The 24,971-nt window shown below is 35.8% G+C and overlaps 5 protein-coding genes across 7 annotated transcripts; 1 reads left to right on the top strand and 4 right to left on the bottom strand.

Moving 5' to 3' along the window:
* Positions 1–134: 134 nt before the first annotated feature.
* On the bottom strand, positions 135–7,683 carry ecd (ecdysoneless homolog). The gene is made up of 13 exons (XM_079632392.1): positions 7,485–7,683; positions 7,124–7,354; positions 6,660–6,865; positions 5,863–6,041; positions 4,617–4,809; positions 3,969–4,097; positions 3,566–3,691; positions 3,389–3,474; positions 2,350–2,456; positions 1,975–2,182; positions 1,814–1,881; positions 1,005–1,216; positions 135–920 (listed from the first exon to the last, which is right to left on the bottom strand). Exons 2-13 carry the CDS (start codon positions 7,332–7,334, stop codon positions 711–713), a joined length of 1,935 nt encoding a protein of 644 aa, XP_079488518.1. The 5' UTR covers positions 7,335–7,354; positions 7,485–7,683; the 3' UTR covers positions 135–710.
* Positions 7,684–8,646: 963 nt separating this feature from the next.
* On the top strand, positions 8,647–10,370 carry gnrh3 (gonadotropin-releasing hormone 3). The gene is made up of 4 exons (XM_079632393.1): positions 8,647–8,798; positions 9,746–9,890; positions 10,066–10,140; positions 10,246–10,370. Exons 2-4 carry the CDS (start codon positions 9,753–9,755, stop codon positions 10,315–10,317), a joined length of 285 nt encoding a protein of 94 aa, XP_079488519.1. The 5' UTR covers positions 8,647–8,798; positions 9,746–9,752; the 3' UTR covers positions 10,318–10,370.
* Positions 10,371–12,623: 2,253 nt separating this feature from the next.
* On the bottom strand, positions 12,624–15,880 carry LOC307008815 (methylated-DNA--protein-cysteine methyltransferase-like). Of its 3 annotated transcripts, none has more exons than XM_079631990.1 (5): positions 15,785–15,880; positions 15,401–15,545; positions 14,277–14,413; positions 13,698–13,837; positions 12,624–13,619 (listed from the first exon to the last, which is right to left on the bottom strand). In XM_079631990.1, exons 2-5 carry the CDS (start codon positions 15,529–15,531, stop codon positions 13,473–13,475), a joined length of 555 nt encoding a protein of 184 aa, XP_079488116.1. In that variant the 5' UTR covers positions 15,532–15,545; positions 15,785–15,880; the 3' UTR covers positions 12,624–13,472. The 3 variants fall into 3 exon arrangements, with proteins under 3 accessions (XP_079488116.1, XP_079488114.1, XP_079488115.1); XM_079631988.1 differs by having other exon boundaries at positions 15,781–15,874; XM_079631989.1 differs by lacking the exon at positions 15,785–15,880 and having other exon boundaries at positions 15,401–15,663.
* A 416-nt stretch (positions 15,881–16,296) lies between these two features.
* LOC307008880 (transcription factor COE1-like) lies at positions 16,297–22,542 on the bottom strand (the record flags this gene model as incomplete). Its single annotated transcript, XM_079632155.1, has 13 exons — positions 16,297–17,048; positions 17,346–17,422; positions 17,713–17,982; positions 18,059–18,212; positions 18,542–18,607; positions 19,208–19,296; positions 19,471–19,597; positions 19,866–19,999; positions 20,779–20,890; positions 21,476–21,557; positions 21,904–21,972; positions 22,163–22,236; positions 22,453–22,542. 13 exons carry the CDS (start codon positions 22,540–22,542, stop codon positions 17,034–17,036), a joined length of 1,359 nt encoding a protein of 452 aa, XP_079488281.1. The 3' UTR covers positions 16,297–17,033.
* Positions 22,543–22,621: 79 nt separating this feature from the next.
* Positions 22,622–24,711, bottom strand: LOC307008881 (transcription factor COE3-like; the record flags this gene model as incomplete). Its single annotated transcript, XM_079632156.1, has 3 exons — positions 24,505–24,711; positions 23,579–23,735; positions 22,622–22,693 (listed from the first exon to the last, which is right to left on the bottom strand). Exons 1-3 carry the CDS (start codon positions 24,666–24,668, stop codon positions 22,622–22,624), a joined length of 393 nt encoding a protein of 130 aa, XP_079488282.1. The 5' UTR covers positions 24,669–24,711.
* Between the last annotated feature and the right edge of the window lie 260 nt (positions 24,712–24,971).

Here is a 24,971-nt window from a genome sequence, read left to right on the forward strand (position 1 = left end):
TCTTGTCATTTCTTGTATAAATCTTATGTATTACACTTCCTGCATATTTTCTTAATGCACAAATTTAGATCACCAGAAATCCTATAACTCGTTATTGTTGTTATCAGCGTAGGCCAAAGTCTTTCCAAGCGAGAATCAAGAGGGTTAAAAAAGTTCACCATCGGAGCTGTGACTTTGCTTCTAATCAGGCATGATTGATTTAACTGTATAGACTTGGTTAATGTTACACGAGCATGCTATTGGTTTAGTTTATCAGCGTAGATAAGCACGGGGAAACATTCCCCTTCCTTTTCTCTGGCAGATAGCTGAGCTGTAGCTGATATTTTCTGTTGTAGAGCATAACAATAGGTTTATTAATCCCCAACAAAATGACACTAACTGTAATTAGAAACATCTCAGAAAATATGATCTTTATTCAAAAAGAGGGAGTAAAAATACATTTTAATTATGAACATGATAAACAACTTAGATTTTGTGCAGGAAGAAATTCCCAGTCAATTTTAATGGAAGTGCTCTGTTTTGAAGAAAATATCAATGTTTGGAGGTAATAATTCACAATTCAGTACTAGGTGTGGAACAGAACACCATAAATTCAAATATAGTCAGCTGACAGAGCAACAGCTGATGTTTACTAGGTGAAGGAACGCCGAGTGCTTGATAAGTGTGTGATAAGTCTCTGTGAGTTGATTTTACTATTTCAGTTTGGCTTATCAGGGCTGATCTGCATCAGGTGGGATGTGGATGCCTAGACTCTGCAGTAGATTAGACGCAGGCCCAGCTAGGCCCGCCTGAGAAGCGAGAGATTCAAGTAAATTTGTAACCAGGTTGAGATCCACATCAAGCGGCTGGATTTCTTCCTCAGCAAGCTCTGAGCCCGAGGTGGCTGATGTGCTTTTAGATGCATCTGCTTTATTACTGGCCTATAAGGAAGCAGAAAAATACAAATAATCAAAAGCTTTTGCCAAGTTATGGGCACAGGATAAATAACATCTGTGGATACTTACTCTGTTATTCTGTGTAAAGCTTTGGCCAATATTTGTGCTTTGCAGTTCCTGGTCCATTTCATCCATGTACTTCTTCAGATTCTCCAGCTCCTCTGAACCTGCCTGCTCCTGAAAGCCACTATTCTGCACTTCTTCATTCTCATCCACATCATTTTCATCCTCGTCGTCGTCATCATCATCAAAGTCATCAGAGTCTAACTCATCCTTAGGTCCTGTAAAACAGGAAGTGCTAATTATTAGTGCTTTTCTGTAGTATAGATAATTCAGGCATAAAATTCTAAATAAAGGACAGCGTTGGGTCAAGAAAAAAATTACATGCATATATATATGAGACTAATTTAAACATAGTAAAAACACATGCTGAAATTAAATTAAAACTAATTTTATAATATTTAATAAATAAGAAATACATGACTTGAAAATTAAATTAAAATAAACAGATTTATCATTTTAAATAGGAACTTCTTGATTCTGTAATCCTATTATAGTATTTTTCACAAATAAAGAAATTAAAAATATGAATAAAAAGAAAAGTAAACACTGTACCCAACAGTGCACTCAGTAATCTGGTAAATCTGTGTGGGAATAATATTTTTTTCAAAATGTGACAAAAGTGGCCAAATAGACAACGTGCTGTCACGATAAAAGTCCTGGTCCAGACACACTAGACAAAACAGAAAAACTTATCGATAATTGAAAAAAAAATTATATGATTATCTCCAAAATATATATTAGCGATATATCGGTCGACCACTAATAAAGATTTTAGAGCACTAGGATTCATTAATATCGCAGAAAGCCAAACTCACCTAGCAATCTATCAAGAGCACTGGTTACAGCATCTGGATCAAAACTGAAGGGCTCAACCAAGCAAGACCTGAAATACAATTTCAGGAAAAGAAAGTCAAATTATCATGGCACTATAATAATAACTGAAGTATTGACAATTATTCAGATGGAGCATCATTACCTGGGTATTTCAGCACCTTCATGAGAAGACATGGCATTGATGAAGTTCTTCATGCCTTGCGTTACAGCAATCAGACTGTAGCCGGCTTCTTCCTCCTGCACCTCCTCGTCAGGCTGTGCCGTCTTACGAGCGCCATCACTCACCCTTCCTCCTTTCTCCTCAAGCAGCCTCTCCAGCTCCTGAGGTGAGATGTCCAACCACGCATCACCTACAGGGGGAGATTGAGAGGACAATACTTGATTAAAAGACAGAAATAATATTCATGCACAATTCACAGGATAGATTCACTTTCAGCATAAGCAGAGAAAATACTCGATATGCGCTGGCCAAAGAGAAAACAATCCTCTTTTAAAATGGAGAAAAACTGGTACATACTGTCCTCTGGTTGTAGATGTGCCTCTTGGTTTTCGAGGTCTTCCAAACTGAAGGAGGCGCCCTCCAAAACTTTCAACACCTCATCGCCAGGATTATGAAGATCAGGTCTTAAAAAAAGATTAAAATTATATATACCAATATTATTTAAAAGTTCGGACTCAGTAAGATTTCTAATGTTCACCAAAGATACATTTATTTAATCAAAATACAGTAAAATAATAATATTGCGACTCATATTATATTATTATAACTTATAATAATGGCAAACATGTTGAAAAGATTCTTTGATGCATCGAAGTCTTTATTGGTAATTTTGATTAATTTAATGTATTATTTCTGATATATTATCAAACAAAATGTACTAGTATTTTCACCAAAAAAAAAGGTTTAAAGTCAGTTATTTATATATTTTTCTGTAGTGTATCAGTAGGAAATATCAGTTTACATTTCCAAGAATTCCTTTTGCCATTAAGTGTAATAATCCAGTGAGATTTTGTATGCACAAGGAGTCTGACATCATCGAGTCTGAGACAGACTAAATCCATAACAACTGCGGCAACATCTCCAAGATGCTTGAAGAAACCGACCTGCAAATCTAAGTGAAAAACTATGTGCAAGTGTACCTAAGGGTGGTCACACCAAACATTGATTTGATACATTTAATAAAAGTTAATTGATAAATAAAATCTATTTATGACATAATTTTTTTAAGAATCTTCACTTTACAGCATTTTTACACAAGTGCCCAAAACTTTTCACAGTACTGTAGCTTTGCAGGCAGGTTTCTTCCAGCATCTTGGAGATGTTGCCGCAGTTCTTATGGATTTAGTCCATCTCAGTTTTTTCTGTTTCTTCATGTAATCACAGTCAGACATGATGACGGTGAGATTAGATCATACCGGCTGTTGTCAAATCTCACTGGATTATTACAATTAATGGCAAAATGGCTTGGAAATGTAAACTACTTTGCCACACAGAGAAAGTAAAATTAACTCTATACTGTGACAGTAAACTATAAATAAAAAAAAGCCACTCTCACCGATGAGTACTGGTTACCGACTGCCTGAAGAAACTTTCTGCCGATGTCAATAAGTCTTTGTATCGAGCAGATCCTTCTAGTTCACTCTGGGTTCACAAACAATCAAACACATAAGCAAAAACTATATCCACACAGATAAAATGTATCTCTCAGGGACCTTTCCTATCTCTTTCCTACCTTAAAGTATCCATTCTTTGTAAGGCTATCTAAAAAGCCTCTCCATAATGGGTTACTGCTGACTGATGTATCTTGCTCTGATGAAGACCGTCCACATTTGGAGCACAGGATTTCAAAGCCATGGGCCTTAGGCATGAACACAAGGTAGAATACATTAGCACCATGTACTCTAGTTACAAAATGAATTACATGGCAAATTGTATTTCTTAGCATATGAAAATTTCATTCCAATGGCACAATTTTTGGAGAAAAACCCAATGAATGAATAAGGCATTTATATAGCGCTTTCATATGTACTACTGTACATCCAAAGCGCTTTACAATCATATCACAATCTCTATGAAATGAGATCTGCATTGTAATAGTCAGCTTTCTCTGTGCACGACTCATGCCATGCACTCACCAGTTTCATTCCCAGCTCGTGAGCTCTGTACTGGGGATGAGAGCGGGCGGGAAGCGTGAAACCACTCCGCCGATCTGGAACAAAACTCTGTTGTTGCAGCTGTGCGTACAAGCATCGAGTAAACTTCACCTACAGGAAATGGGGAAGGGAACAGATTTGTAGTAACTGGAGGAGTTCTCAATAAATATAACTGTTTAAAATTAAAAAGTAATTTGTTACTGTAATGGTAAAGCTGAATTTAAGCATCTTCAGTGTCACATGATCCTTCAAATATCATTCTAGAATGCTAATTTGGTGATAAAGAATAATTTCTTCTGATTGTCAATGTTGAAAACAGTTGTGCCGCTTAACTTTTGTGGAAGCGGTGACATTTTTTTAAAATATTTTTTTGATGAACAGTTAAAAAAAAACAGCATTAAATTATCATAAATAAATAAATATACATTTTATTATTTTTATTTTAAATGTATATATCTATTTTATATATCCTTGCTGAATATTAGTATCAATTCATTTATTTATTTATTTTTTAATTCAGACCCCAAACTTGTCACCGGTAGAGTGACAGAATTCAGCAAGTACTTTCCAAAAATAAAACTTTAGACTGCTAAACTTTAGACTATAAACAAAATTTAGACTGCTTCTTACTGATGTCATAACTCTGGTGTCAGGAGGAAAGGTGCGGAAAGTTCGGCAGGCCTGGAGGTCAACAGGGTCACGCAAATAGAAAGCAGAGACAGCCGGGGCTATAAGGTCAGGCCTCCTAGACAACACCACAGCGATGCCTGCAGGCACGTAACAGTGGGCACGGTGGAAATTCTGCTGGATTTGATCTGGATACCTGCACACATACACAAACAACTGAGTTTGTCAAAATGAGTTTAAAGCACTATAACAGAAACAACCGAATTGCTTATTTGAAAGTGCCCCTGTCATGCTATTTTAAAGGTCTCCATGCATCCAAGGTCAAAAAAATAAATAAATTAACGTACATTGCAGCACCACATCTTTTCTCACAGTATCTGAAACGGTGTGTATCAGAAATGTAACGCTTATTACCATATTTCAGCTCCGGGAGGTCTCCTCCACACTTGTATACACAGTGATACAAACAGTAATGAGAAGACCACGCTGGTGTAGTGCCAGTGAGATGTTTGTGGCTGCAGGTGTTAATACTCTGCAAGCCACTTTGAGAAATGTTATGTACAAATTTATATGTCGGCTGAATAACTCAGAGAATTACATAATTGTGGCATTGACCAACATCAAGTTTAGCACTACACAGTATGAGTCCAAGTTATGGAAGCATTGGTATAGTTGTCTCCTCTGAAGTTGTATTTGTTTTTATTGTATTGTATTGTATTGTGTGTATTGTCTTGTTTTTTATTTGGACTGGTGAGTCTGTAATAAAGTTTATTATTATTATTATTAATAACAATGGAGTCGGTTTTACCGTATCAATCCGAGCACGAGTCCTCATCCTTTGGAAGTGCATGAATGATGCAAAGTGGATTTGCTTTTGCAGCGCAGAAAACTTGTCGACAACACGAACCAAACTATTTCAGGCCTCAGCTACAACTACAGTGTTTGAGGGCGGATTAAAGTCGACATTGCTCAGGGGCAGCCAATGAAGACCATAGACTGGCATTATGCAAATGTTAAAAATCTACACAAGTTTGTGCAGGAAGTGAGGCTGAAATTACTGACGGCTTGTTTCAGGCAGTTCTGAATCAGTTCTCTCTTTTGGGAGACAATTACTCCATTTATCATGCACTTTGATCTCTGAAACTTTGCGGACCTTTACCATTCATAAACAGCTATATTACACACTACATGACAGTTAATATCTGAAAAAGCATAATAGGAGCACTTTAAACAATGACATTACTCTCACCCATCCAGCCTCCTGGCCAGAGCGGAGCGTATGGGCTGTTTGGCTAAACAGCTCTCAGTGTGTGAGCGCAGCACCTCTAGAGCCTGATCCACAGCAGGCACTGAGTCTCTGGGCCAGCCAACCTCTCCCGAACGTGTACGGTTGGGTAATATGTGCAGCTCTCCCTGGTACAGGAACACCTAAAAAAACACAGTTACAGACATTATAAGTCATAAGCCAAGGGGAACAGACTATATTTGCACTATATACGCAACGATAACAAGAACAGCCTTACTTCTAAAAGAGAGAGAGATTTATAATATATTTTTCCTGCAAATGATAATAATAACCATCCATTACTGATTAATACAAACTGTGGTGAGATCAAATGTTAATACCATGGTCCTAAATGTGTAAGAGCCACAAGTTACTTTTTTCTTTATATAGATGTGGATTTGTGTATAATAATTTTCTGAAAATGTGAACATTAACATTCAATAATATTGACTTAATGATGGTGACGTCATTTTCTGCAATTACCGTTTAACGAAATGTAAGATTGGGTAGTTTTGACAGTGTAATATTTTAGTTTGCAGTTAATAAACAATTTACTGCAATATTGGATGTTATTCAAGTTCAACTCATCCTCATATATAACGGCGGTCCACGGGAATGTCCACAAATCGCACGGATTGCTGCATCAAAATGATTACCATATTGATGCACATCAGTGGCATTTGCATGTACTTCAGAGAATATCATGATCCAAAAATCATGATAATATCATGGTACTATTATTTAAAATTTCCAATACAAACCCTGTTTTCACTGCTGTCAGGGTCCAGCCACTTTGGCAGGTGTTCAGCTGCTTCAATCAGAATAAACTGTCCATCATTATCATAGACAACCACAGCTACATCACTAAAGGTGCGAGTGATCTCTTTTAGCAGGTAAACGATGAACCATTCATCCTCCACATTATCACCAAACTCAGTAACACCACCCAGGTGTGCGGGCACATCACCTATGGAGTGAAAATAAAAAAAAAGAGAGATAAGTGAACTGTTTATACAGGCCTCTTTTGCAAACACATGATAAAATAGGCAATAAGCAATTCTGTGGAGCGTATACATGCTTAACTACCAGAAAGAGAATGGCAGAGATTATACTCATACACACATATATGTGTGTGTGTGTGTGTGTGTGTGTGTGTGTGTGTGTGTGTGTGTGTGTGTGTGTGTGTGTGTGTGTGTGTGTGTGTGTGTGTGTGTGTTACTCTTACCTTTCTCAGGGTGGTATCTTATATTAAAGGCCTGATGTTGCCAGATGTAGGGCACCAGAAGAGAAGCGATCTCAGCGAGGATGTTCTGCTGGATCTGCTTAAGGGATTTCTCATTGGCTTCTGCGTCTGATGGGTCAGAGTGAGCCAGAAACAGCTGATACTGGACCGCGTCTTCGGGAATGGCAGGTCTTCTCAAACCATCCATGTTCATGTCTCATTATACCCTGAAAGCTGAGAGGAGCAGCACAGATCACGTCACTGATTTGGTTCGAGGTTAATGTAACGTGCAAACGCCATACATTATTACGGTTTCAGCAGCATAATATATTTGTTCATGTAGATACCACAGTCTGGAAATTACCTGTGAGGGTTTATTAGTTCTTCTTCGTCTTGTTTTACGGTGGATAAATTATACTATAGCTGGATAAATTATACTATAGCTGGATAAATAAACTGCTGAGAATGACGGTCATGTGGACATATTGACATGTTTTGAGTCTGACCTCGCGGGATTTTCCTTACACGACCCGGAAGTGTTGTGGTTTAGGATACATGTCCTCGGTTCAAAATAAAGGTCCTTTTGAGCCATTTGACCTTTTGAGGTTAACACAAAATATGAGTGTGTAATAAATAAATGTGGTTATATTTTAATTTATTTTATTTATTTTGTCCTCTTATTTTAGTGATAATTTACAGTAAAATAAAAAAACTAAAATACAATTTATCAAAATCCATCTCTAGGGTTAAAAAGTTTGAATAATTAAAGTATTGTACATTACAGCTTGAGAGTAGATTTTTATAAGTAAGTTAGTTATAATAGTAATATTCAGTAAGGATGCATTAAATTGATCAATAGTCACAGTGAAACATTTATAATGTAACAAAATATTTTACTTTTGAACTTTCTGTTCATCAAAGAATCCTGAAAAAAAAAAAATCTTGAGCAGAGAATCATCATATTACAATGATTTCTGAATGATCATGTGACACTGAATACTAGAGTAATGATCCTGAAAATTCAGCTTTGCCATCACAGGAATATATTTTATTTTCAAATATATTAAAATATAAAAACAGTTCATATTTAACAGTTAAATAGTAATAATATTTCACAATATGACTGTTTTTAGTGTATTTTTATAATATAAATGCAGCCTTGGTGAGCATAGCCTTCTTTAAAAAACATTTAAAAAAAACAATAACTCAAACTGAACCCAAATAATTTAATGATAGTGTGGTTGGTTGGTTATATCAAAGTTAGACACTAGAGTACACAAGGAAAGGTTTGTGAGCAAATAATTGCCAAATGTAACAGCTGGTTAGTTGATAATGATTCAGTCCTGGTCTCTGACTGAGCCATACCTCTTTTGGCCTTTATATCTCATCTTTTCCCCTGTGTGTTGATCTGGCCATCAGAGTGCCTCTTTGGACCATTTAAACACATTATTTAATAAATCTTACACTTTAAGCAGGTCTATTAGCTAGGTCCCCTTGACAGTTCTTTATCAATTTTGTAAATCCAGCCCCAGGTGTGCATTAGTGTGCATTAGAGAGAAACCTGCATCTGCCCTGTGGTCGCAAGACTCCCAATGACGAAAGAGCATTGCAACTCATTTTAAGAGGACTGTATAAAGGAGACCGAGAACAACACACTTCATCTTGAAAAAAGCAGCAGGTAAGAATTTCAAATTCTGTATCACTGTAAAAAAATATATATTTTCATGATTTGTTATCACAACATTTATCTTTTGTCAAATTAATGTGGTTCAGATAACAAAATATTTAGAATTTTTTATATATTAATCTCCTTAATATTAACTTAAATATTTTATTTCAATGAACTCAAAATTTTATGGCAACCGGGTAACTTTAAGTTAAACCAAACAATTTTTTTTTTACAGTGTAGCGTTTTCTGAATATATTAAGATTTAAGTAACTGACAGACTGTAACCTGTTTATATTTTAAGTTACAGCAACCTGTGTAATATTTAATTGCTGTATATTTGTAACCACTGCTTTCACCTCTTAAATAGACTTTTTAAAGTAGTTTTTTAAATAGAATTTAATTTATGTACTGTTCAGAGAAAACAGGCCTATAGTATTTCTGTGCATGTTTTGAATGGTTCTGTTGAGCTGTTGCGTAAATTGTTAGAAACTGGGATTGAATGTCATTACGTTGTACTTTGACAGTACATTTTTCGCCTCAGACTCAATAAGTTTGAGCTGTACTCGTATCAACATCAATATAGATATTGATATATCACTTTTTTGTTAAAACAGCTAGCTGAATTTAAATCCATGCATATTTTCGAGTGCACTTTCAATCTTCTGTAATTCTTCCATGTTTCTTGTTTTTATTTTTACTTTCTTGTACAGCTTTGGCCAACCCAGGTTGATTTTAAAATGTGCTTTATATAAAAAAAACATTTTTATTTGATCAATATTAGCATACTATAATCAATAATTTTGTTGCAATAGAATTATAAAACCAAATAATTGGATAAGATTGCTTTTTTTATTGTGCTTTTTTTTTTGGCTATCAACAACTAAACAATTTTCATATGTTTTATATGAATGTTTACATGAGAGTACGATTTTGCCTATTAAATGTCTTTGTTTCAGTTTTAGCATGGAGTGGAAAGGAAGGGTGCTGGTCCAGTTGTTAATGCTAGTGTGTGTGTTGGAGGTTAGTCTTTGCCAGCACTGGTCATATGGTTGGCTTCCTGGCGGAAAGAGAAGTGTTGGTGAAGTGGAGGCAACATTCAGGGTGAGATTATCCTCTTGTCCTCTTCTGTCTGCTGTCATTTTGAAAACTCAGTTCATCCAACTGGTCTTTTTTTTATTAAGTATGGGAGACCGGGAGTAACACGGGGTGGACATCAAAATTTTAAGAATATTAAAAGTATTGAGATGTGTGACTAGTAAAAATCTGTCTCTGTTAGATGATGGATGCTGGTGACACATTGCTGTCTATTCCTGCGGACACTCCAATGGAGCAGCTTTCACCCATACACATTGTAAGAGCATGACTGTTCCTCTTTCTTATTGGAAAACATCAGCATGCTTTATTTCCCAGTGGAAACTGTATTTGATCAGTGATGTCCCATCTATTGTGATTTCAGGTGACTGAGGTGGACGCTGAAGATTTGCCTCTGAAAGAACAGAGATTTCCCAACAGACGAGGAAGAATGTAAAAGCATAAAAGATGAACCCTTGGAGCCAATGATAATAAAATTTTGTTTTATTCCATGGGAACAACATGTTTTATTAAGTCCTGATGAAATATCCTCCTCATGGTTTTAATAAAAAGCCTATACTGCACTAGAGGTGCATATTTGTTCAAAATCAACCATCACCCATTTATTATTAGACATTATGTGTTGAGAGCTGAAGCAAGAGTATAGCACTAATTATTCAAACAACCAAATGCCTTTTCCCCCTCAAAATACAGACACACATTTAGGCTAGGGCTAGGCTATAGGATTTACTCCAACTGCTTCCACTACGTGGCGCTCTTCTATCCATGTTTCGCTTCAAACCTACATGCTAATACTTGCTCTAAATTATGCCTGTTAAAACAAAATCACTTGAGTTTTGTGTTGCGCAATGAGGGATTTATGATATTTTTACATCATAGTTTATGCGCATGTTTTCTTATCGGATAAAAACATTAGGCTATCCACAAAAATTAACGCGCATTCGATTTTTTGTGCACATTTTTTTATTTTTTATATTGCACATCTCGGCTAATATTGTGTGGATCTTATTTTAAAGGTATACCTTTTAGCGGTTGAATGTCCTTCTCCAAAAGGTCTTCTAAATTTGGATTCTGATTGAGTCAGCTTGACACCTTTGATAGCCTAGTGATGACTTTGCTCCACATAGTTCATAAAATGAAGGAAATGTATGAGTGTCAGAGGTGAATGTGTGAGGTGAGATCTGGCATTGCCTGACTTAATCAAATGTAAGTGCAATGCATTATCACCTGTGAGCGTAAGAGTAATGAAGTACAGCATACGTTCACATTTGACAGAAACAAACTGAAAATCTGAGATTCTCTGAGAAACAGGTGTCAAGGTGAGGGTTAGTTGAGGTTGACCAAAAAGCTGCTCAAAAAGATTTGAAAAATAAAATAAAGTCTGAAGCATTTCTATAAGCATAACCCATATGAATGATGTGTCCTGATGTGTCTTCTGCTTTGAAGATTAAAACAGCAGCATGGGACTAATGCAGCACATGGATCATATTGTAAATCACCATCATTCTGTCAATCAAAAGAGAATATTTAGACTTTAATCATAGTTTATTCTCATTCTGAACCATTAATCCAGTTTGATCATGTCTTACCCTGACAAATGACTTACAGTAGACTAATTACATGGATACTCCCCTATGGTTTCCCTTGTTCAAGTGTATCGTGGTAATAGTGTTAAATCGAAATGTAAAATCTTATACCCTACATGGATTTAACAGTTTTAACTCATTCGTTAGTATATCTTATCCCTGCTGTCATGACATTTCAAAAAAGCATCACCCAACATCGCTTATTTTTTACACAATGGTTCTATAAGTTTCATGAAGTTTGTGGGGTCCCATACCCCATAAGTTTGGTCTAAATGTTATTATACCATCAAAAAGGGTAAACATTTTTCTGCAATTAACCATTTAAAAACAAAGAAAGACAGACTTTATGTTTGTTTTTCATTTAAAAAAGATTTCCCCAAATTTAGTGTCCTGTTACAATTTTTGTTATAGCATTAAAGGAACAAATTCAATATAGGCTACATATAAATTATACACATACCTAAACTTTTTAAAAATGTTATTTCATGCATTTTCATGTTTATTGTAGAAATAACACATTACTCAGGGTTTGAACAACTAAAACCAAACAGTTAACAAAACAAAACAATTATAGAGATAGAAATAGAAAATAAAACAGCAAAACATCTTTTGCTGTTTCAGACTCAGACTTGAGACTTCTCATGGAAAATGTCACAGGAAATTAAAATAGATATAGATTAAGACACACCTCTCACATAGAGTTATGATACAGCTCCCACACTTCACTGAATGATTTGAAATTACAGGGAGGGCTTGTGTTCACTGAGCACGATCCAACTGTTTTTCTGTCAGGCACAAATTGCTGTTTTGTAAGGTGGCATGATGCCGTACATGAAGGCTTAGTGAGAGATCAGCACAGCCTGAGGCAATGGATGCAGCTCATGTCACATATGATCAAACACAATATAATGCAGTATCACATCGTGTTGGGATATCTCACCAGGGACACCCTTCTTCATCCTCCCATTAAAGAGATCACAACCGTGTGTTTGACATCCAGAGGAACTAAGAACTCTTTTGAAATACGTGAAGTGTTATGGCAGCTAAATGGTGATTATTGGACTATTTGAGCCTCGGCCATATGCAGTATGCATTTGAAAAGTTGTGGACTGCAATTAAATGTAAAAAAACAACAACAACAAAAACACTGAGATGTTGGTAGGGGAAATATTTGATATTTGTGATAAATAAATGATTTCCCATTATGACACATATAGAGGAATACACATATAGAGGAACACAAAATAAAACTTGCCACTGATAAAAAAAAATACAAATGTCTGGTACACATTTGCTGGTACATGTATCAGTTTGACAAAATAGATTTTGCCATCACAGGAATTAATATATATATATATATATATATATATATTCAAATAAACAGTTATTTTAAACTCTAACAATATTTCACAATATTGCTGTATTTTTGATCAAAGAAATGGAGTCTTGGCGACCATAAGAGACTTTTTTCAAAAACATAAAAAAATATTAATTTATTATTTCAAGCTTTTGACCGGTAGTGTAGATAATTGATCCACCATTAATAAACATCTAATTTGCTTTACTGAGCTGTTTATTTGCTTAGTTAGCATAACTTATATAAGCATAACTTGCTGCAAAAATATCACGTGAATTTCAGGAATAAAGATTAATATGCAGCAATAAAAAAAAAGAAATGGCAATTTATTCAAAATAATTCTCTGTAATCCTTTGGACTAAACATATTGTTTATAAAATGATTTTTCAAATCACATTTAACAATGTCAATGTAACACTGACAACCATAAAAACATCTAATCAAACCACCTGCTCTCAAAAACACAATTCCAAACAGATTCCTCTAAAACTATAGACAATATATGGATTATAACAAAAAGTTTGTTCGCTCAAGTGGATTATAATTTGTCCAAACAATAAAAAAATCTGTCATAATGTTTTTCAAACTCAGACTTCATTAAAAAAAAACTGAGATGCAGCATGAAGATTTTGGGGTCCATACAATGGATTATTCACTCTTTGAAGCATTGAGCTCCAATCCTTTTTTCTCATGAGTGAGCAACCAAACTTTAATATCATCTCCCTTTCCTCCCATATATGATCCACTGTCCCCTGAACTGCGCAGCACCCGGTGGCACGGCACTATCAGTGGAATCTGAGAGAACAACAGAGAAAAAAATACATCAGATGTCAGAAATCGATCTGTTATGATGATCATTCCAACAAAACTCACAGGGTTTTTCCTCATGGCTGACCCAACAGCTCGCACAGCATTTGGATTCCCAATCATTTCAGCAAGCTGCTTGTACGAAACCGTTTTCCCAAGCCCCACTTCCTTCAACAGAGTCCACAGCACATGCGCTTTAAAAGAATCTGCGAAATAGCGACCGGGAGGAAAGTGAAAAACAGTGGCAGTTAAAGTCCTGGGCTGTTTTTCTCAAAAGCATTGTGAGCCAAGTTGATCATAGAGACCATTAGTGCCGATGGTTCTACGATCTACTTAGGATTAAGGTGTTTTTGAGAAACGCAGCCCTGGTTATTACTTTGAGGTCTGGTTTCACAGATTGGGCTTAGATTAAGCCAGAATTAGACATTAGTTCAATTAGGACATTTAAGTAGCTTTTATAAACGTGCCTAGAAAAAAAAAACATTACTGGTGTGCATCTTGAGAAAAAACAATGGCACTGACATATTTTAAGATATATCAGCGCAAGTTGCTTTCAGTTAAAACAGCTCAAACAAGCATTTCAGTCAGGGACTAGACATAAATGAGTCAAGAGGTGAAGTGGAGTAATGCGTGTATGTGACTAACCGCTCTGCATTTGTGGATGGTGTATGGCAGGCAGAGGAAGAGTGCTGATGGACTTGGGTTTCATGAAGTAGCACTGAAGCCAGTCAACACAGCACTGTAACTCAGGGCTCATTTCTGACTGGCCAACAGGGCGTACACTACAACAGGATACACTTTAAAGTCAGCATGAAAAAGAAGTTACAATAGACATTTCTTCACTATTGTAATGTACAGTGCTGGTCAGTATATCTGAGTGAAACGGCATCTCAAACAAGGAAAAATGTAGGGCGGGACTTGATTTTGACCATTGAGAAGAATTAATTGGGTCATTGGATCGTTGTGCTTTGATCTCATGTGAGTGACAGGTTGTCCTGCCCTCAGGCCGTATTTATATTATATTAATATTAAATACTGAAAATTCCATTAAAAATAAGAATTGTCAATTTTGACTTCACTTGTGCTTTTAGTGTTTATGTGAACATCTTACCAATTAAAACCAAGCAATTTGACAAACCACATCCCCTAGGTTATTATTATAAATGCCATTAATTACCACATAATGTTGACCCATAAATCAATTATTTTTCAGTTTTTAAAAAACTGCACAGAGGGAATTTAAATAGTAGATTTATATGAAGGTTTAAAAACAGAAATGTACATCTTATAAATGCTTAATTTTATTCAATTTCGAATAGCTTCCATAACTGCACGTTAAGTGTGGTTTAAACTTAAAGGGATAGTTCACTTTAAAATTAAAATTCTGTCATCATTTACTCACCCTCAAGTTGTTTCAAACCTGTATTAATTTATTTCTTCTGCTGAACACAAAGAAAGATATTTTGAAGAATGTCGGTAACCAAACTGTAGTCTGTACCCATTGACTTCCATAGTATTTTTTTTTCCTACTATGGAAGTCAATGGGTACAGACTACTGTTTGGTTACTGACATTCTTCTAAATATCTTTCTTTGTGTTCAGCAGAAGAAATAAATTAATACAGGTTTGAAACAACTTGAGGGTGAGTAAATGATGACAGAATTTTAATTTTAAAGTGAACTATCCCTTTAAAGTGCAGTTTAAGTTACATGTTGAAATTGGGTGCTGCTGAGTGCTGACTCAATTTGTGTGTATGTTTGTGAGGGTTACCTCTCTTCCTTATCTGTTCCCAGTTTGATTTCAATGGTGTGGACTCCCTTCTCGCAGCCGCTCAGCAGGATTTCCCCCACTGGCGAGCAGAGAGTCACATCACGCAGCACACAATGACCGCTGTCAGTCATCGCAAGCAAGCAATCTGTTGTCAAAACGCCGTCAAACACATGCAATATACTAAAATCATATGTAACGCATACAGCTATGACAACCACACTCTATGGTCACACGTCATAATCCCGCACGTGCACACAAAATATCAACAGTTACTTTTTTGCGCACAGGTAAAATGTCACAGTTAGTTAAACATCACCGACAGTTAATGCAAGATGCCATTCTTTTATTGCAGTTGAGAGCAGTAAAATAATATATATTACCTACACGATTACAACGAACGACAGTTTTTTTATATATATCTGGAACATGACCGAAAAATGTCACTTCCTGCTTAGAAAATGTACTAAACAAATCATGAGAACTGACCAATCACAGCACAGCATGTTTGTACTCAGTTCTGTGATTGGACAATATTGCTCTCAGCCAGCCTCACTGATGCAGACCGCCGAAAGGGGGCCAGTAGCGGTATATTACATTATGTTGGTCTAGCAAGTCTTAATAACAGAAAAAGGCAATAATCTTGAATCATACTTCAACTCTTATTAGTTAAAATAAAGTGGACTACAATAGACATGTATACTACTCATTTTGTACATCATTTCATAAAGGACAAGACAAATGTAAGCGTGTAATGTGAAAACATTGACACTGTGCTGTAAAGGGTTTTGAACATCCACAAGAGTTGATAATTGTGTTTTTTGGTGTTTATGAGTGTGCAGCCTCCTCTCTAATGCACAGGGAGGATGCACTCAGATTTATGAGACAAACTCCATATTCAGCATTTGTTTTTATTTCTGATGCCTCCTCCTCATAGTAAAACTTGATGGTTGATGGAGGGTTTATCTGAGAAGTCAGTGAAGTATCTTAAAGAAAACAAGCAGAGCTGCCTCCCATAACACGAGTTCTCAACAAATATGAGAATTTAATGAGACATGAAGAATAGATTTGTCGAGACAGGGGCCATGTGGAACCTGGGCTTCAATGAATCTTCATTAGAAAATAACAAGGACAAAAATTTTACAAAATGTGACAGTAAAACACACCACTTGTTCCACAAAAATATTAAGCAGCACAATAATTTTCAACACAGATACAAATAAATGTTTTGAGCACCAAATCAGCATAGAATGATTACTGAAGGATCATGTGACACTGAAGACTGGAGTAATGATGCTGAAAATCACAGGAATAAAACAGCCTTGCCATCACAGGAATACATTACGAAAACAGTTATTTTCAATTGAAATAATATTTCACATTATTATATCAAATAAATATATATAAAGTAAATATACATCATACAAACACACTAATAATAGAGAGATGCATATTGTTTAGACACAGAACAAAAAAATTGCTTTATCACCAACCAACACGATTTAACATATAGTTTCTTGTTTTTGTATTGCTTGCACTGAGAAAACATTCAAAATGCAAAATAGATGTTGTTCCCCCACCACAAAGAGATTCCTTCACTTCTAAGTTTGTCCCTGTGAGAGAGCGACTGGTGTCACTAGTCCATGCAAGGCTGTAAAAGACAAACAGAGAATAGACATGAGTCTGTCAAATCTTCACACTCCACAAATTTATATGCGTGTATGCACTTCACATTTCACACTCCCTGAGGAAGTGTATGTGTGTGTGTGTGTGTGTGTGTGTGTGTGTGTGTGTGTGTGTGTTTGTGTGTGGTTGTATGTATGTATGTATGTACCGGTGTATATATATATATATATATATATATATATGTATTTTATGCAGTAAATAAAGGCACAATGTAGAGGTGGACGAGAGAAGAGTTGTGTGTATATGTGTGTTGTGCTCTCACCGTGCAAATGGGAAGACTTGAACTTGTTGTTGAAGACTGCATCTTCAGAACTGGAGCAAACGCACTTTTTTGCTTCACTATAGAACCACAAGAAAGAGAAAGAAGACAAGGAAGGATTAAATAAACATCTGAAACCACCATAATACATATTTGTCTTCAGGGGTGTAAATAATAGCTTATGATCATTACATTTGCAGTTTGACCATGATTCAGTTTAATAATGTCATGAAAAGCAGAAGTAGAAAAAAAAGCAAAATTAGAAAAGCAAAATTTGTTAATACATTTTAAATGTTGGCATTTTTGGGGAAAAAAGGCAAAAAAAGTCTTGAGGTTCGACAGTTGATAGAAGAGAAAGACGTGTTCTTACCGATGTAGTGTTGTGTGTCCTCTGTGTGACTATCTAAGAATGCTTGTGTGGCAGCCATGGAGAAGTTTGGCACAGAGGAAGTTTGTCGTCCGTGTCTTTGTGTGTGCCCGGCCATGGATGGGTGTGTGTTTGAGTGTGTGTGCCTTGGCATGTTGGAGTGAAGGTGCGAATGTGCGTGTCCATTCACGCATGTGTTGATATTAGTGAAATCAGACTGTTGGGATGTGCTGCCTAAAACAAAGCCAGTGTTTGAACTCCGACTGAATCCCACTGAAAGAGATATTCATTTATTAAAACACTGTTGTGGGGCATATGTACCATACTCACATGCAAACATACTGCATACCTCGTTCTACATCCTGTGAATCCTCTGTGTTCGCAGTTAACTGTCCATTAAAAGAGTTTACACCCATTATCCTGTGTGAATTTGTGTGGGAGGAGTTTCGTGGGTTCCCATGGAGTGCCTCTGCTATGCTGGACGCACGCTTCAGAATCATCTCCTAATGTCAGGCACATATAGAAGCACAGAAATTACATCACTTCCCACTCTGGATTTCAGCAGCAATCAATATTGTTTACAATTATAAGTGGATCCTTCTTAATGTCACAAGAGTCACAAGTCCACATCCAGACACTCGCATATATGTTAGTATTTAAAAAGCTTTCATTTGCAGGGTTACAAAAGCAGATATAATTTTTTTTTTTTTTTATATGCACCCATATAATTTTTTACGCACTCTCAGACAATATTCTTTCTAATTACTAATCAATATAGTTTATTTGCCTGAGTAAAGCATTCTTAAATGTTGATATCAAAAATGCTGTTCACCTGGTTGTTGTGAGGCATTCCGTAAAACGTCTCTATGAGATCAGCTGCTCTCTTCAGTAAGACCTCCTGTCAATCAAAAATAAAATTAAATAAATACAGCTATTTGTGTATTTCCAAGAGAATCAGAATCATTCCTCCATTTGGAAATTTCAGGTTGTGATAAGACATGCTTTTTTATGACTTAAAGGTATAGTTCACCAAAAAATGAATATTCTGATTCTGTCATTTATGTCATTCTGATTCTGTCACTTTACTCAGCCTCAAGTTGTTCCAAACCTGTATGGATTTTTTAGTTCTGCTTAACACAAAGGAAGATATTTGAATAAATCTTTTAAACAGATCTCGGACCTCATTGACAACCATAGTATTTTTTTAAACCTACTAGTCAATGGGGCCCATCAACTGTTTGGTTACCAACACTCTTCAAAATATCTTGTGTTTAGCAGAAGATTTTTTTTTTAACAGGTTTGGAACAGTTGGAGTTAATGATGTTGATGACTTAGTTAATGACTGGAGTTAATGATGATAAAATCTTAATTTGAGGGAAACTATCCCTTTCAATTTTAATTAAACACTTAAAGCAGAACCTAGAACAGAAAACCGAATTTGTGAAGAAATCAAATGTAAATTGAGAAATTGGAAGTCCACTTAGTATTTCAGGCTCACTTTTGGAAGTCTTTCCACATCACCAGGATGATGAGAAATGACCTTCTGCAGCCGCTGGAACCCGTAGTCAATGGTTGGCTCATTTAAAGCTTAAACAGAGAAACACATTTTCTCAGTTAAACTCTAGCCTAATTCATCTGCCAGCAACAAAACAAATGACAATCTCTAAAAGTCCAAAAAGGCAGTATGTAACATAATACGTTTGTATAACCACGGTTACAGTAAATTACAATGTTTTTTTTTTCGTTTTTTTTTATTCTCACCAGTGTAAACAAAACGACCTGGAGGTCCCCTGCAGAACCGTTTGGATCTGTAGGACAGTGTAACCTCCACAACACCAGGGATGTGACGAGGTGGAGTCTGCACACGAATCGCATGTGGTGTGATGACCTGTCTCAAAACAGAGAAAAAGTCATCAGGAAGTATAGAAATTCTGATTAACTTCACTTCACCATCAAATTCATCAGGAAAAAAAATATTTCACACCTTGCAAAATTTGCAAAGATTTGTGGGAGATCTGTGGTGGCGGATGGATGGATTAGATTTGTCCAAGGAAAAAAAAATATGAACAACTGGAATGATGAGGCTATAGATGAAACACAAAAATGTATTCATAGTAATTCTTTGATTGGCAACAGAGCTTGAGACTGTTCCACACCTCACTCCAGACCACCATTGTTCCGAAAACCACCTGTAGACCATCGAAGAACTGATCTCCAATAATAATCACTGAGGCTCCACCTGAAGTCCAACCTTCACTCGGAATGATGGCCTTGATGCAGGGGATCTCTGCTACATTCACACACACATATATTAGCTCAATAACCTGATTAACAGTATTGCACATTACAGATACAGAGTGTAAATAATTGCAATACATTTTTTTTATGTAAAGGTGTATAAAAACAGACTTTTTAATGCCTTAACTATTTGAAACAATAGGCCTATATTAAACAACAAATACTAAACAAACCAAATAACTAAACAAACCATATAACTAAACGAACCAAATAGGTAGCATTTCTTCTACTATATATTGATCTACTCATTGTCATATGAACTAACAGTCAGTAACTACACTGATTTGAATTGCATAGTTAGGTGTGGGTTTGATTCAGAACCGATTCATTAGAGTCATTTGTCTCTAATTCGGACTGCACATGTTGTTCTATTTATGTTTTTGATTCACTAAAAGGAACGAATTCATCAGTCATTCATTATGTAATCAAAATACACTGGTCACTGTGTATGTTTCTGAACTGCTTCATAAGAGTCATTCTTTCAGGAATCAGACTATACTTGTCACACCTTATGTGTCGCGCTGTCGATTCAATAATGGTGTAGAGGTGCCGCTGAATAAGTTTTGCTAGTGTTGTGGTACAATATAGTATGGAAGGCTAGTGCAGAAACTGTTAACAAAAAAAACAAAAACAGTTATGGGTTCTTAACTGTACTGATTAACTGTATCTCCACTTTCACTCTCTCTCAATGATCCAGCACCAACACTGTTCTTTTGGTGTCATTTTGCTAAATTATACAAAAGGTTGCAGATATGTTTGTGATTACTGTACCTTCAATTAACTCAAATCGTCTTCTGCCATGCTTAGAATTGTTATGGACAAATATGTTATCAGAAATGGCTAGAATGTGGCCCTTAACGGAGACTGTGGTAGAGACCAGCACCTGCAATGCACAGTACATTTTAGTGTAGTGCAGGAAATGTAGCACACAAAAGAATATTTTAATGTTGGACATAAGGATGGTTAAATACATTTCCGAATTAATTAAATTAATGCAAGCTACATTTATAATTTTTACCATTGTGGTTTTAATCTAAAGTGTGATCCAGGGCTATATAAGGGACAGTCTATTTTTTATTAAAAAACAACAACATGTTAATTCAATTTATTGGTTACACTTTACAATAAGGTTTCAATTTGTTAACAGCAACATTAGTTAATGTGAGCTTACAATGAACAATACTTTTAATACTTTTAAGATGAAAACAATACTTTTCATCTTAGCTAATATTAATCTCAACAATTACTAATACATGTTTAGGATCAAAAGTATGATCATTAGTTACTAACAACATTAGTTAATACACTGAACTATCATTTTTATTAGCTAACAGTAACAAAGGTTAATAAATGCGGTAAAAATACATTGCACATTGTTAGTTCATGTTAGTATTATTAAAGTGTTACCAATCTATTATCAGACACATACAGTAAATGACATTAGTAATATATGATTATTTGTGTGTACCTGGAAACGACGAGTGTCTCGTGGGTTCCCTGCGTTCTTCAGGCAATTTTGATTACATTTGAGAAAAAATTTCAAGAAGAACCTAAATATAAAATAAAAAGAAAAGGGCATAATTTGGATGGCAAGACTAACACCTTTCCTCTGCAAACATGTGAAGGTACAGTATGAGTGGATCAGGGAATGAAAGAATCACTGAGTGAATGATGTAGTCAAGTCAAGTCACCTTTATTTATATAGCGCTTTTTACAATACAGATTGTATCAAAGCAGCTTCACAGTGATAACATGATAGAGTACAAACTATGTCTAAATAGCTCATTCAAAAATTTACTTTTTCACTCCCTCATTTTTCTCTTACACATAGTACAGTAGGCTATATACATTTCATTACTCAATTAAAATGTTATACAATGTAACTGAGTGTCCTACCTGTCAATAATGACGGGATCTGAAGGCGTTTCATTCCTGTTTCCACAACTTTTCTTATCACAACATCGACTGTAATATTCACATATAAAGACACACACAAATATCACTGCATCAACTTTTTTAAAACTAACCTGCATATTGCAATTAAAGCAAACAAACACTAAATTTTAAAGTATATTTTATGAGTATACGTGTTTGTTTGCAGCATGCATGGGATTTTGTCTATTAGTGTGTAATTGTGCAGATTGACAAAAGTTACCTGCACATTGTCTCATGAGTGAGAAGAACGCGACGCATTTCAGGGTTTTTATCTTGACCTTCAAACACAATTGCCTGACATAGAGGTAATGTAGGCAAATGGCAGGTTAATGTTATGCAAAATAAAATATATAAAACGTATCATGATAATATCTAGTATTTCAAATATCATCTTAGCTCAGTGGACAAAGCATGTTTTTTTTTAAACACATCTTGACTGAGGCGAACTTTCAAACCTAAAATGCACACCACATTCATGCAAATAATATGAAAGTGACGAAATTGTTTTACCTGTTTGGTCACAGAGTCTATCAAACGGATGTACAGATCTTGCTCTGTTCTGACACCTAAATGACAGGAAAATGAATAATAGCACAACATCCGTACAAAACGACATACAAATGACAGTTCAAAATAAGTGTATTTCTATAGTAATAGTAGACTATTTGTAATGCAGGCATTACTCGCCATTGTTGAACAGTAACTGGAGTTTGTAATGGATTCCATTGTTTGTTTTTTCACTTACTGGCTCCTAAATGAAACAGAAAAAAACAAATATATGCTTTGTCTTACATGGCATCATAACTTCTAATCTAATCAAACCCAATAAACCCAATGTTTCATATATTCCACATTTCTCCTCAGGGACCCCATTGTAACATCCTACGAGGTAAAAAAAAAAAAAGGGATGACATCTAGTCAAGAAGACTATTAATAATATTCACGTTAATCAGATATTGGTTGTGTCTGAAATCCTCCCTATTCCCTCATATCAATATCACATTTATTTCTAGGACACAGTTCCAGTAGTGGGATTGAATGTGAGATTGAATAAGTGTACTCAATAACGTCCACAATGGTTTCGGACACCCAAATGGCTGTTCCCTCAAATAGTGCCCTATTTAAAGTCTCTATGAAATATTTTGGTATGAATATGTTAGCCTTACTGTTATCTATAATCTAGTGTGCTCCAAAACAATGACAAAATTCGCATTTAGAAGACCAAACCCAACGTTGAAAATGAAAATCAGGTTGATGTCAGAATCCAACGTCAGATCGACGTTAATCTCTAACGTTGGACAGACGGTGTATTGTGTATCTGACGTCAACCCGACTTTCATTTCAAACCAAAATCCAACGTCTCTCCGTCGGGTTCTGACGTCAACCCGTTTTGCAACCAAAGTGCAAACCCTGCAACCAAAATCTTCCCCTGACTGACGTTACTACTTTCTACTCAAGGACCTTGACAGAAATGTAGTGGAGAAAAAAGTATTTTTGTCTTTCAAATGTAGTGAAGTTAAAGTAAAACGTTTCCAGAAAAAAATAATACTCAAGTGAAGTACAGATACTCAAAAAGTGTACATAGGTACAGTACTCAAGTAAATGTACTTTGTTACTGTCCACCTCTGCTCCTCACCTTCTCCTTTTCAACAAAGTCCACAAATGCAGTGTGCTCAGTCTCCACAGACTGACCTTGACTGTCATATAAAGCCAACACGAAATGAAAGAAGTTTGACTTGCGCAGGTTGGCGGGCGGCTGTTTCTCGAAGTGCGCCCGGGCAAGACCAACACCTCTGTTGGAAAAAGAGCAAAGTTATTTGCAGTTTAAAATAAAGTACTTGAGTGCTGCTGCCATTAAAGGAAATTATATAGCAAATTATGTATACTTTATAGTGTCTTTAACTACTATGTACTTACATCCAAAAATTTTTTTTAGCAATATTGTGCTTATTGTGTTGTTCATGTTGTGTTGGAAAAACACTTTTGCTGCTATTGAGGATACGGGTAAGGTAAGGTTAGGGACAGGTTTAGTTTATGGGTAGGTTTAAGGGTGGGTTAAGTGGTAAAGCAAGGGTCAACAGTGTAATTATATATGTCATTAATGAATTACTGCTATAAATGACTTGAAGATATTTTCAAATATAAAATAATAATTTGATACAATGAACTTTTTAATATATTTTTGGTAATTCCTGCATGTAATTACATTTGTAATTAATTGAAGTAATTACATGCATACCATGTAGCCTACTCATACCAAACCTGTCCCTAACCTTAAGTGTAGCTATCCCACCTCATTAGCAGCAAAATAACATTAACACAGTAATTATATTATACCTAACATACTTTTTTTTTTTTACTTAAGTACATAGTTAAAGACACCTAATATAAAGTGGGACCAAATTTTTATAGAATGAAATAAATAAGTAGCTTATTTCAAATCTTTCCATAATTATGTTTACGAATGCTGTACGCTAGCTTTATCCATCGTACACCAAAAATGGCACTAAAGTTGACTGGAAATAAGAAATGGACAGAAGATAATGGGATGTACCTGCTTACCTCTGAGCAGAAAGGTTCTCCTCTGCCAGCCCGAGGAGAGCTGAGCCCAGAGCAGACCTGACCTCCTGCTTCATCACTCCCAGTCCACAGGGATGCAAGAGAACAGCTGACAACAAAGTTCCTTCTCCCTCAGGACTGCCGTCTGTAGACAACCCAAACCGCATGAGAATATGGGTTGGTTAGGTCAGGTGTAATAATGTGTTGTATGGGCGTGGCTGTGACGCACAGAGACGTAAAACAGTCACGCTGTAAAGCACTTTCCACAAGTTGGAAACCGTGCAGCGCGCGCTGCTGCATCCCTATCAATCATTACGTGGAATGAGTTATTTTATTTTTCACCTGCTGCTGATGATCATGGATGATTTATTATTTTTATTATATGCCATTTAAAATAATCCATGTAGGCTATAGCCTACTATATATCATATACAACTGTATTTTTTTGTTTGCATTAAACACTAAGTATA

Source organism: Phoxinus phoxinus, assembly GCF_949152265.1.
Source record: "Phoxinus phoxinus genome assembly, chromosome: 13".
Taxonomy (NCBI): Eukaryota; Metazoa; Chordata; class Actinopteri; order Cypriniformes; family Leuciscidae; genus Phoxinus; species Phoxinus phoxinus.

Coding starts and splice junctions, on each gene's coding strand:
- ecd (XM_079632392.1), bottom strand. CDS start 7,334: ATGAACATGGATGGTTTGAGAAGACCTGCCATTCCCGAAGACGCGGTC. Junction 6,042..6,659: donor CTGACAGCAGTGAAAACAGG/GTTTGTATTGGA, acceptor GTGTTTTTTTAG/GTGTTCCTGTACCAGGGAGA. Junction 2,457..3,388: donor TCGGTAACCAGTACTCATCG/GTGAGAGTGGCT, acceptor TCTTTTTTTAAG/ACCTGATCTTCATAATCCTG.
- LOC307008815 (XM_079631990.1), bottom strand. CDS start 15,531: ATGACTGACAGCGGTCATTGTGTGCTGCGTGATGTGACTCTCTGCTCG. Junction 13,838..14,276: donor CCATCCACAAATGCAGAGCG/GTTAGTCACATA, acceptor GCTATTTCGCAG/ATTCTTTTAAAGCGCATGTG. Junction 13,620..13,697: donor CAGCCATGAGGAAAAACCCT/GTGAGTTTTGTT, acceptor TTGTTCTCTCAG/ATTCCACTGATAGTGCCGTG.
- gnrh3 (XM_079632393.1), top strand. CDS start 9,753: ATGGAGTGGAAAGGAAGGGTGCTGGTCCAGTTGTTAATGCTAGTGTGT. Junction 9,891..10,065: donor AAGTGGAGGCAACATTCAGG/GTGAGATTATCC, acceptor TGTCTCTGTTAG/ATGATGGATGCTGGTGACAC. Junction 10,141..10,245: donor AGCTTTCACCCATACACATT/GTAAGAGCATGA, acceptor TTGTGATTTCAG/GTGACTGAGGTGGACGCTGA.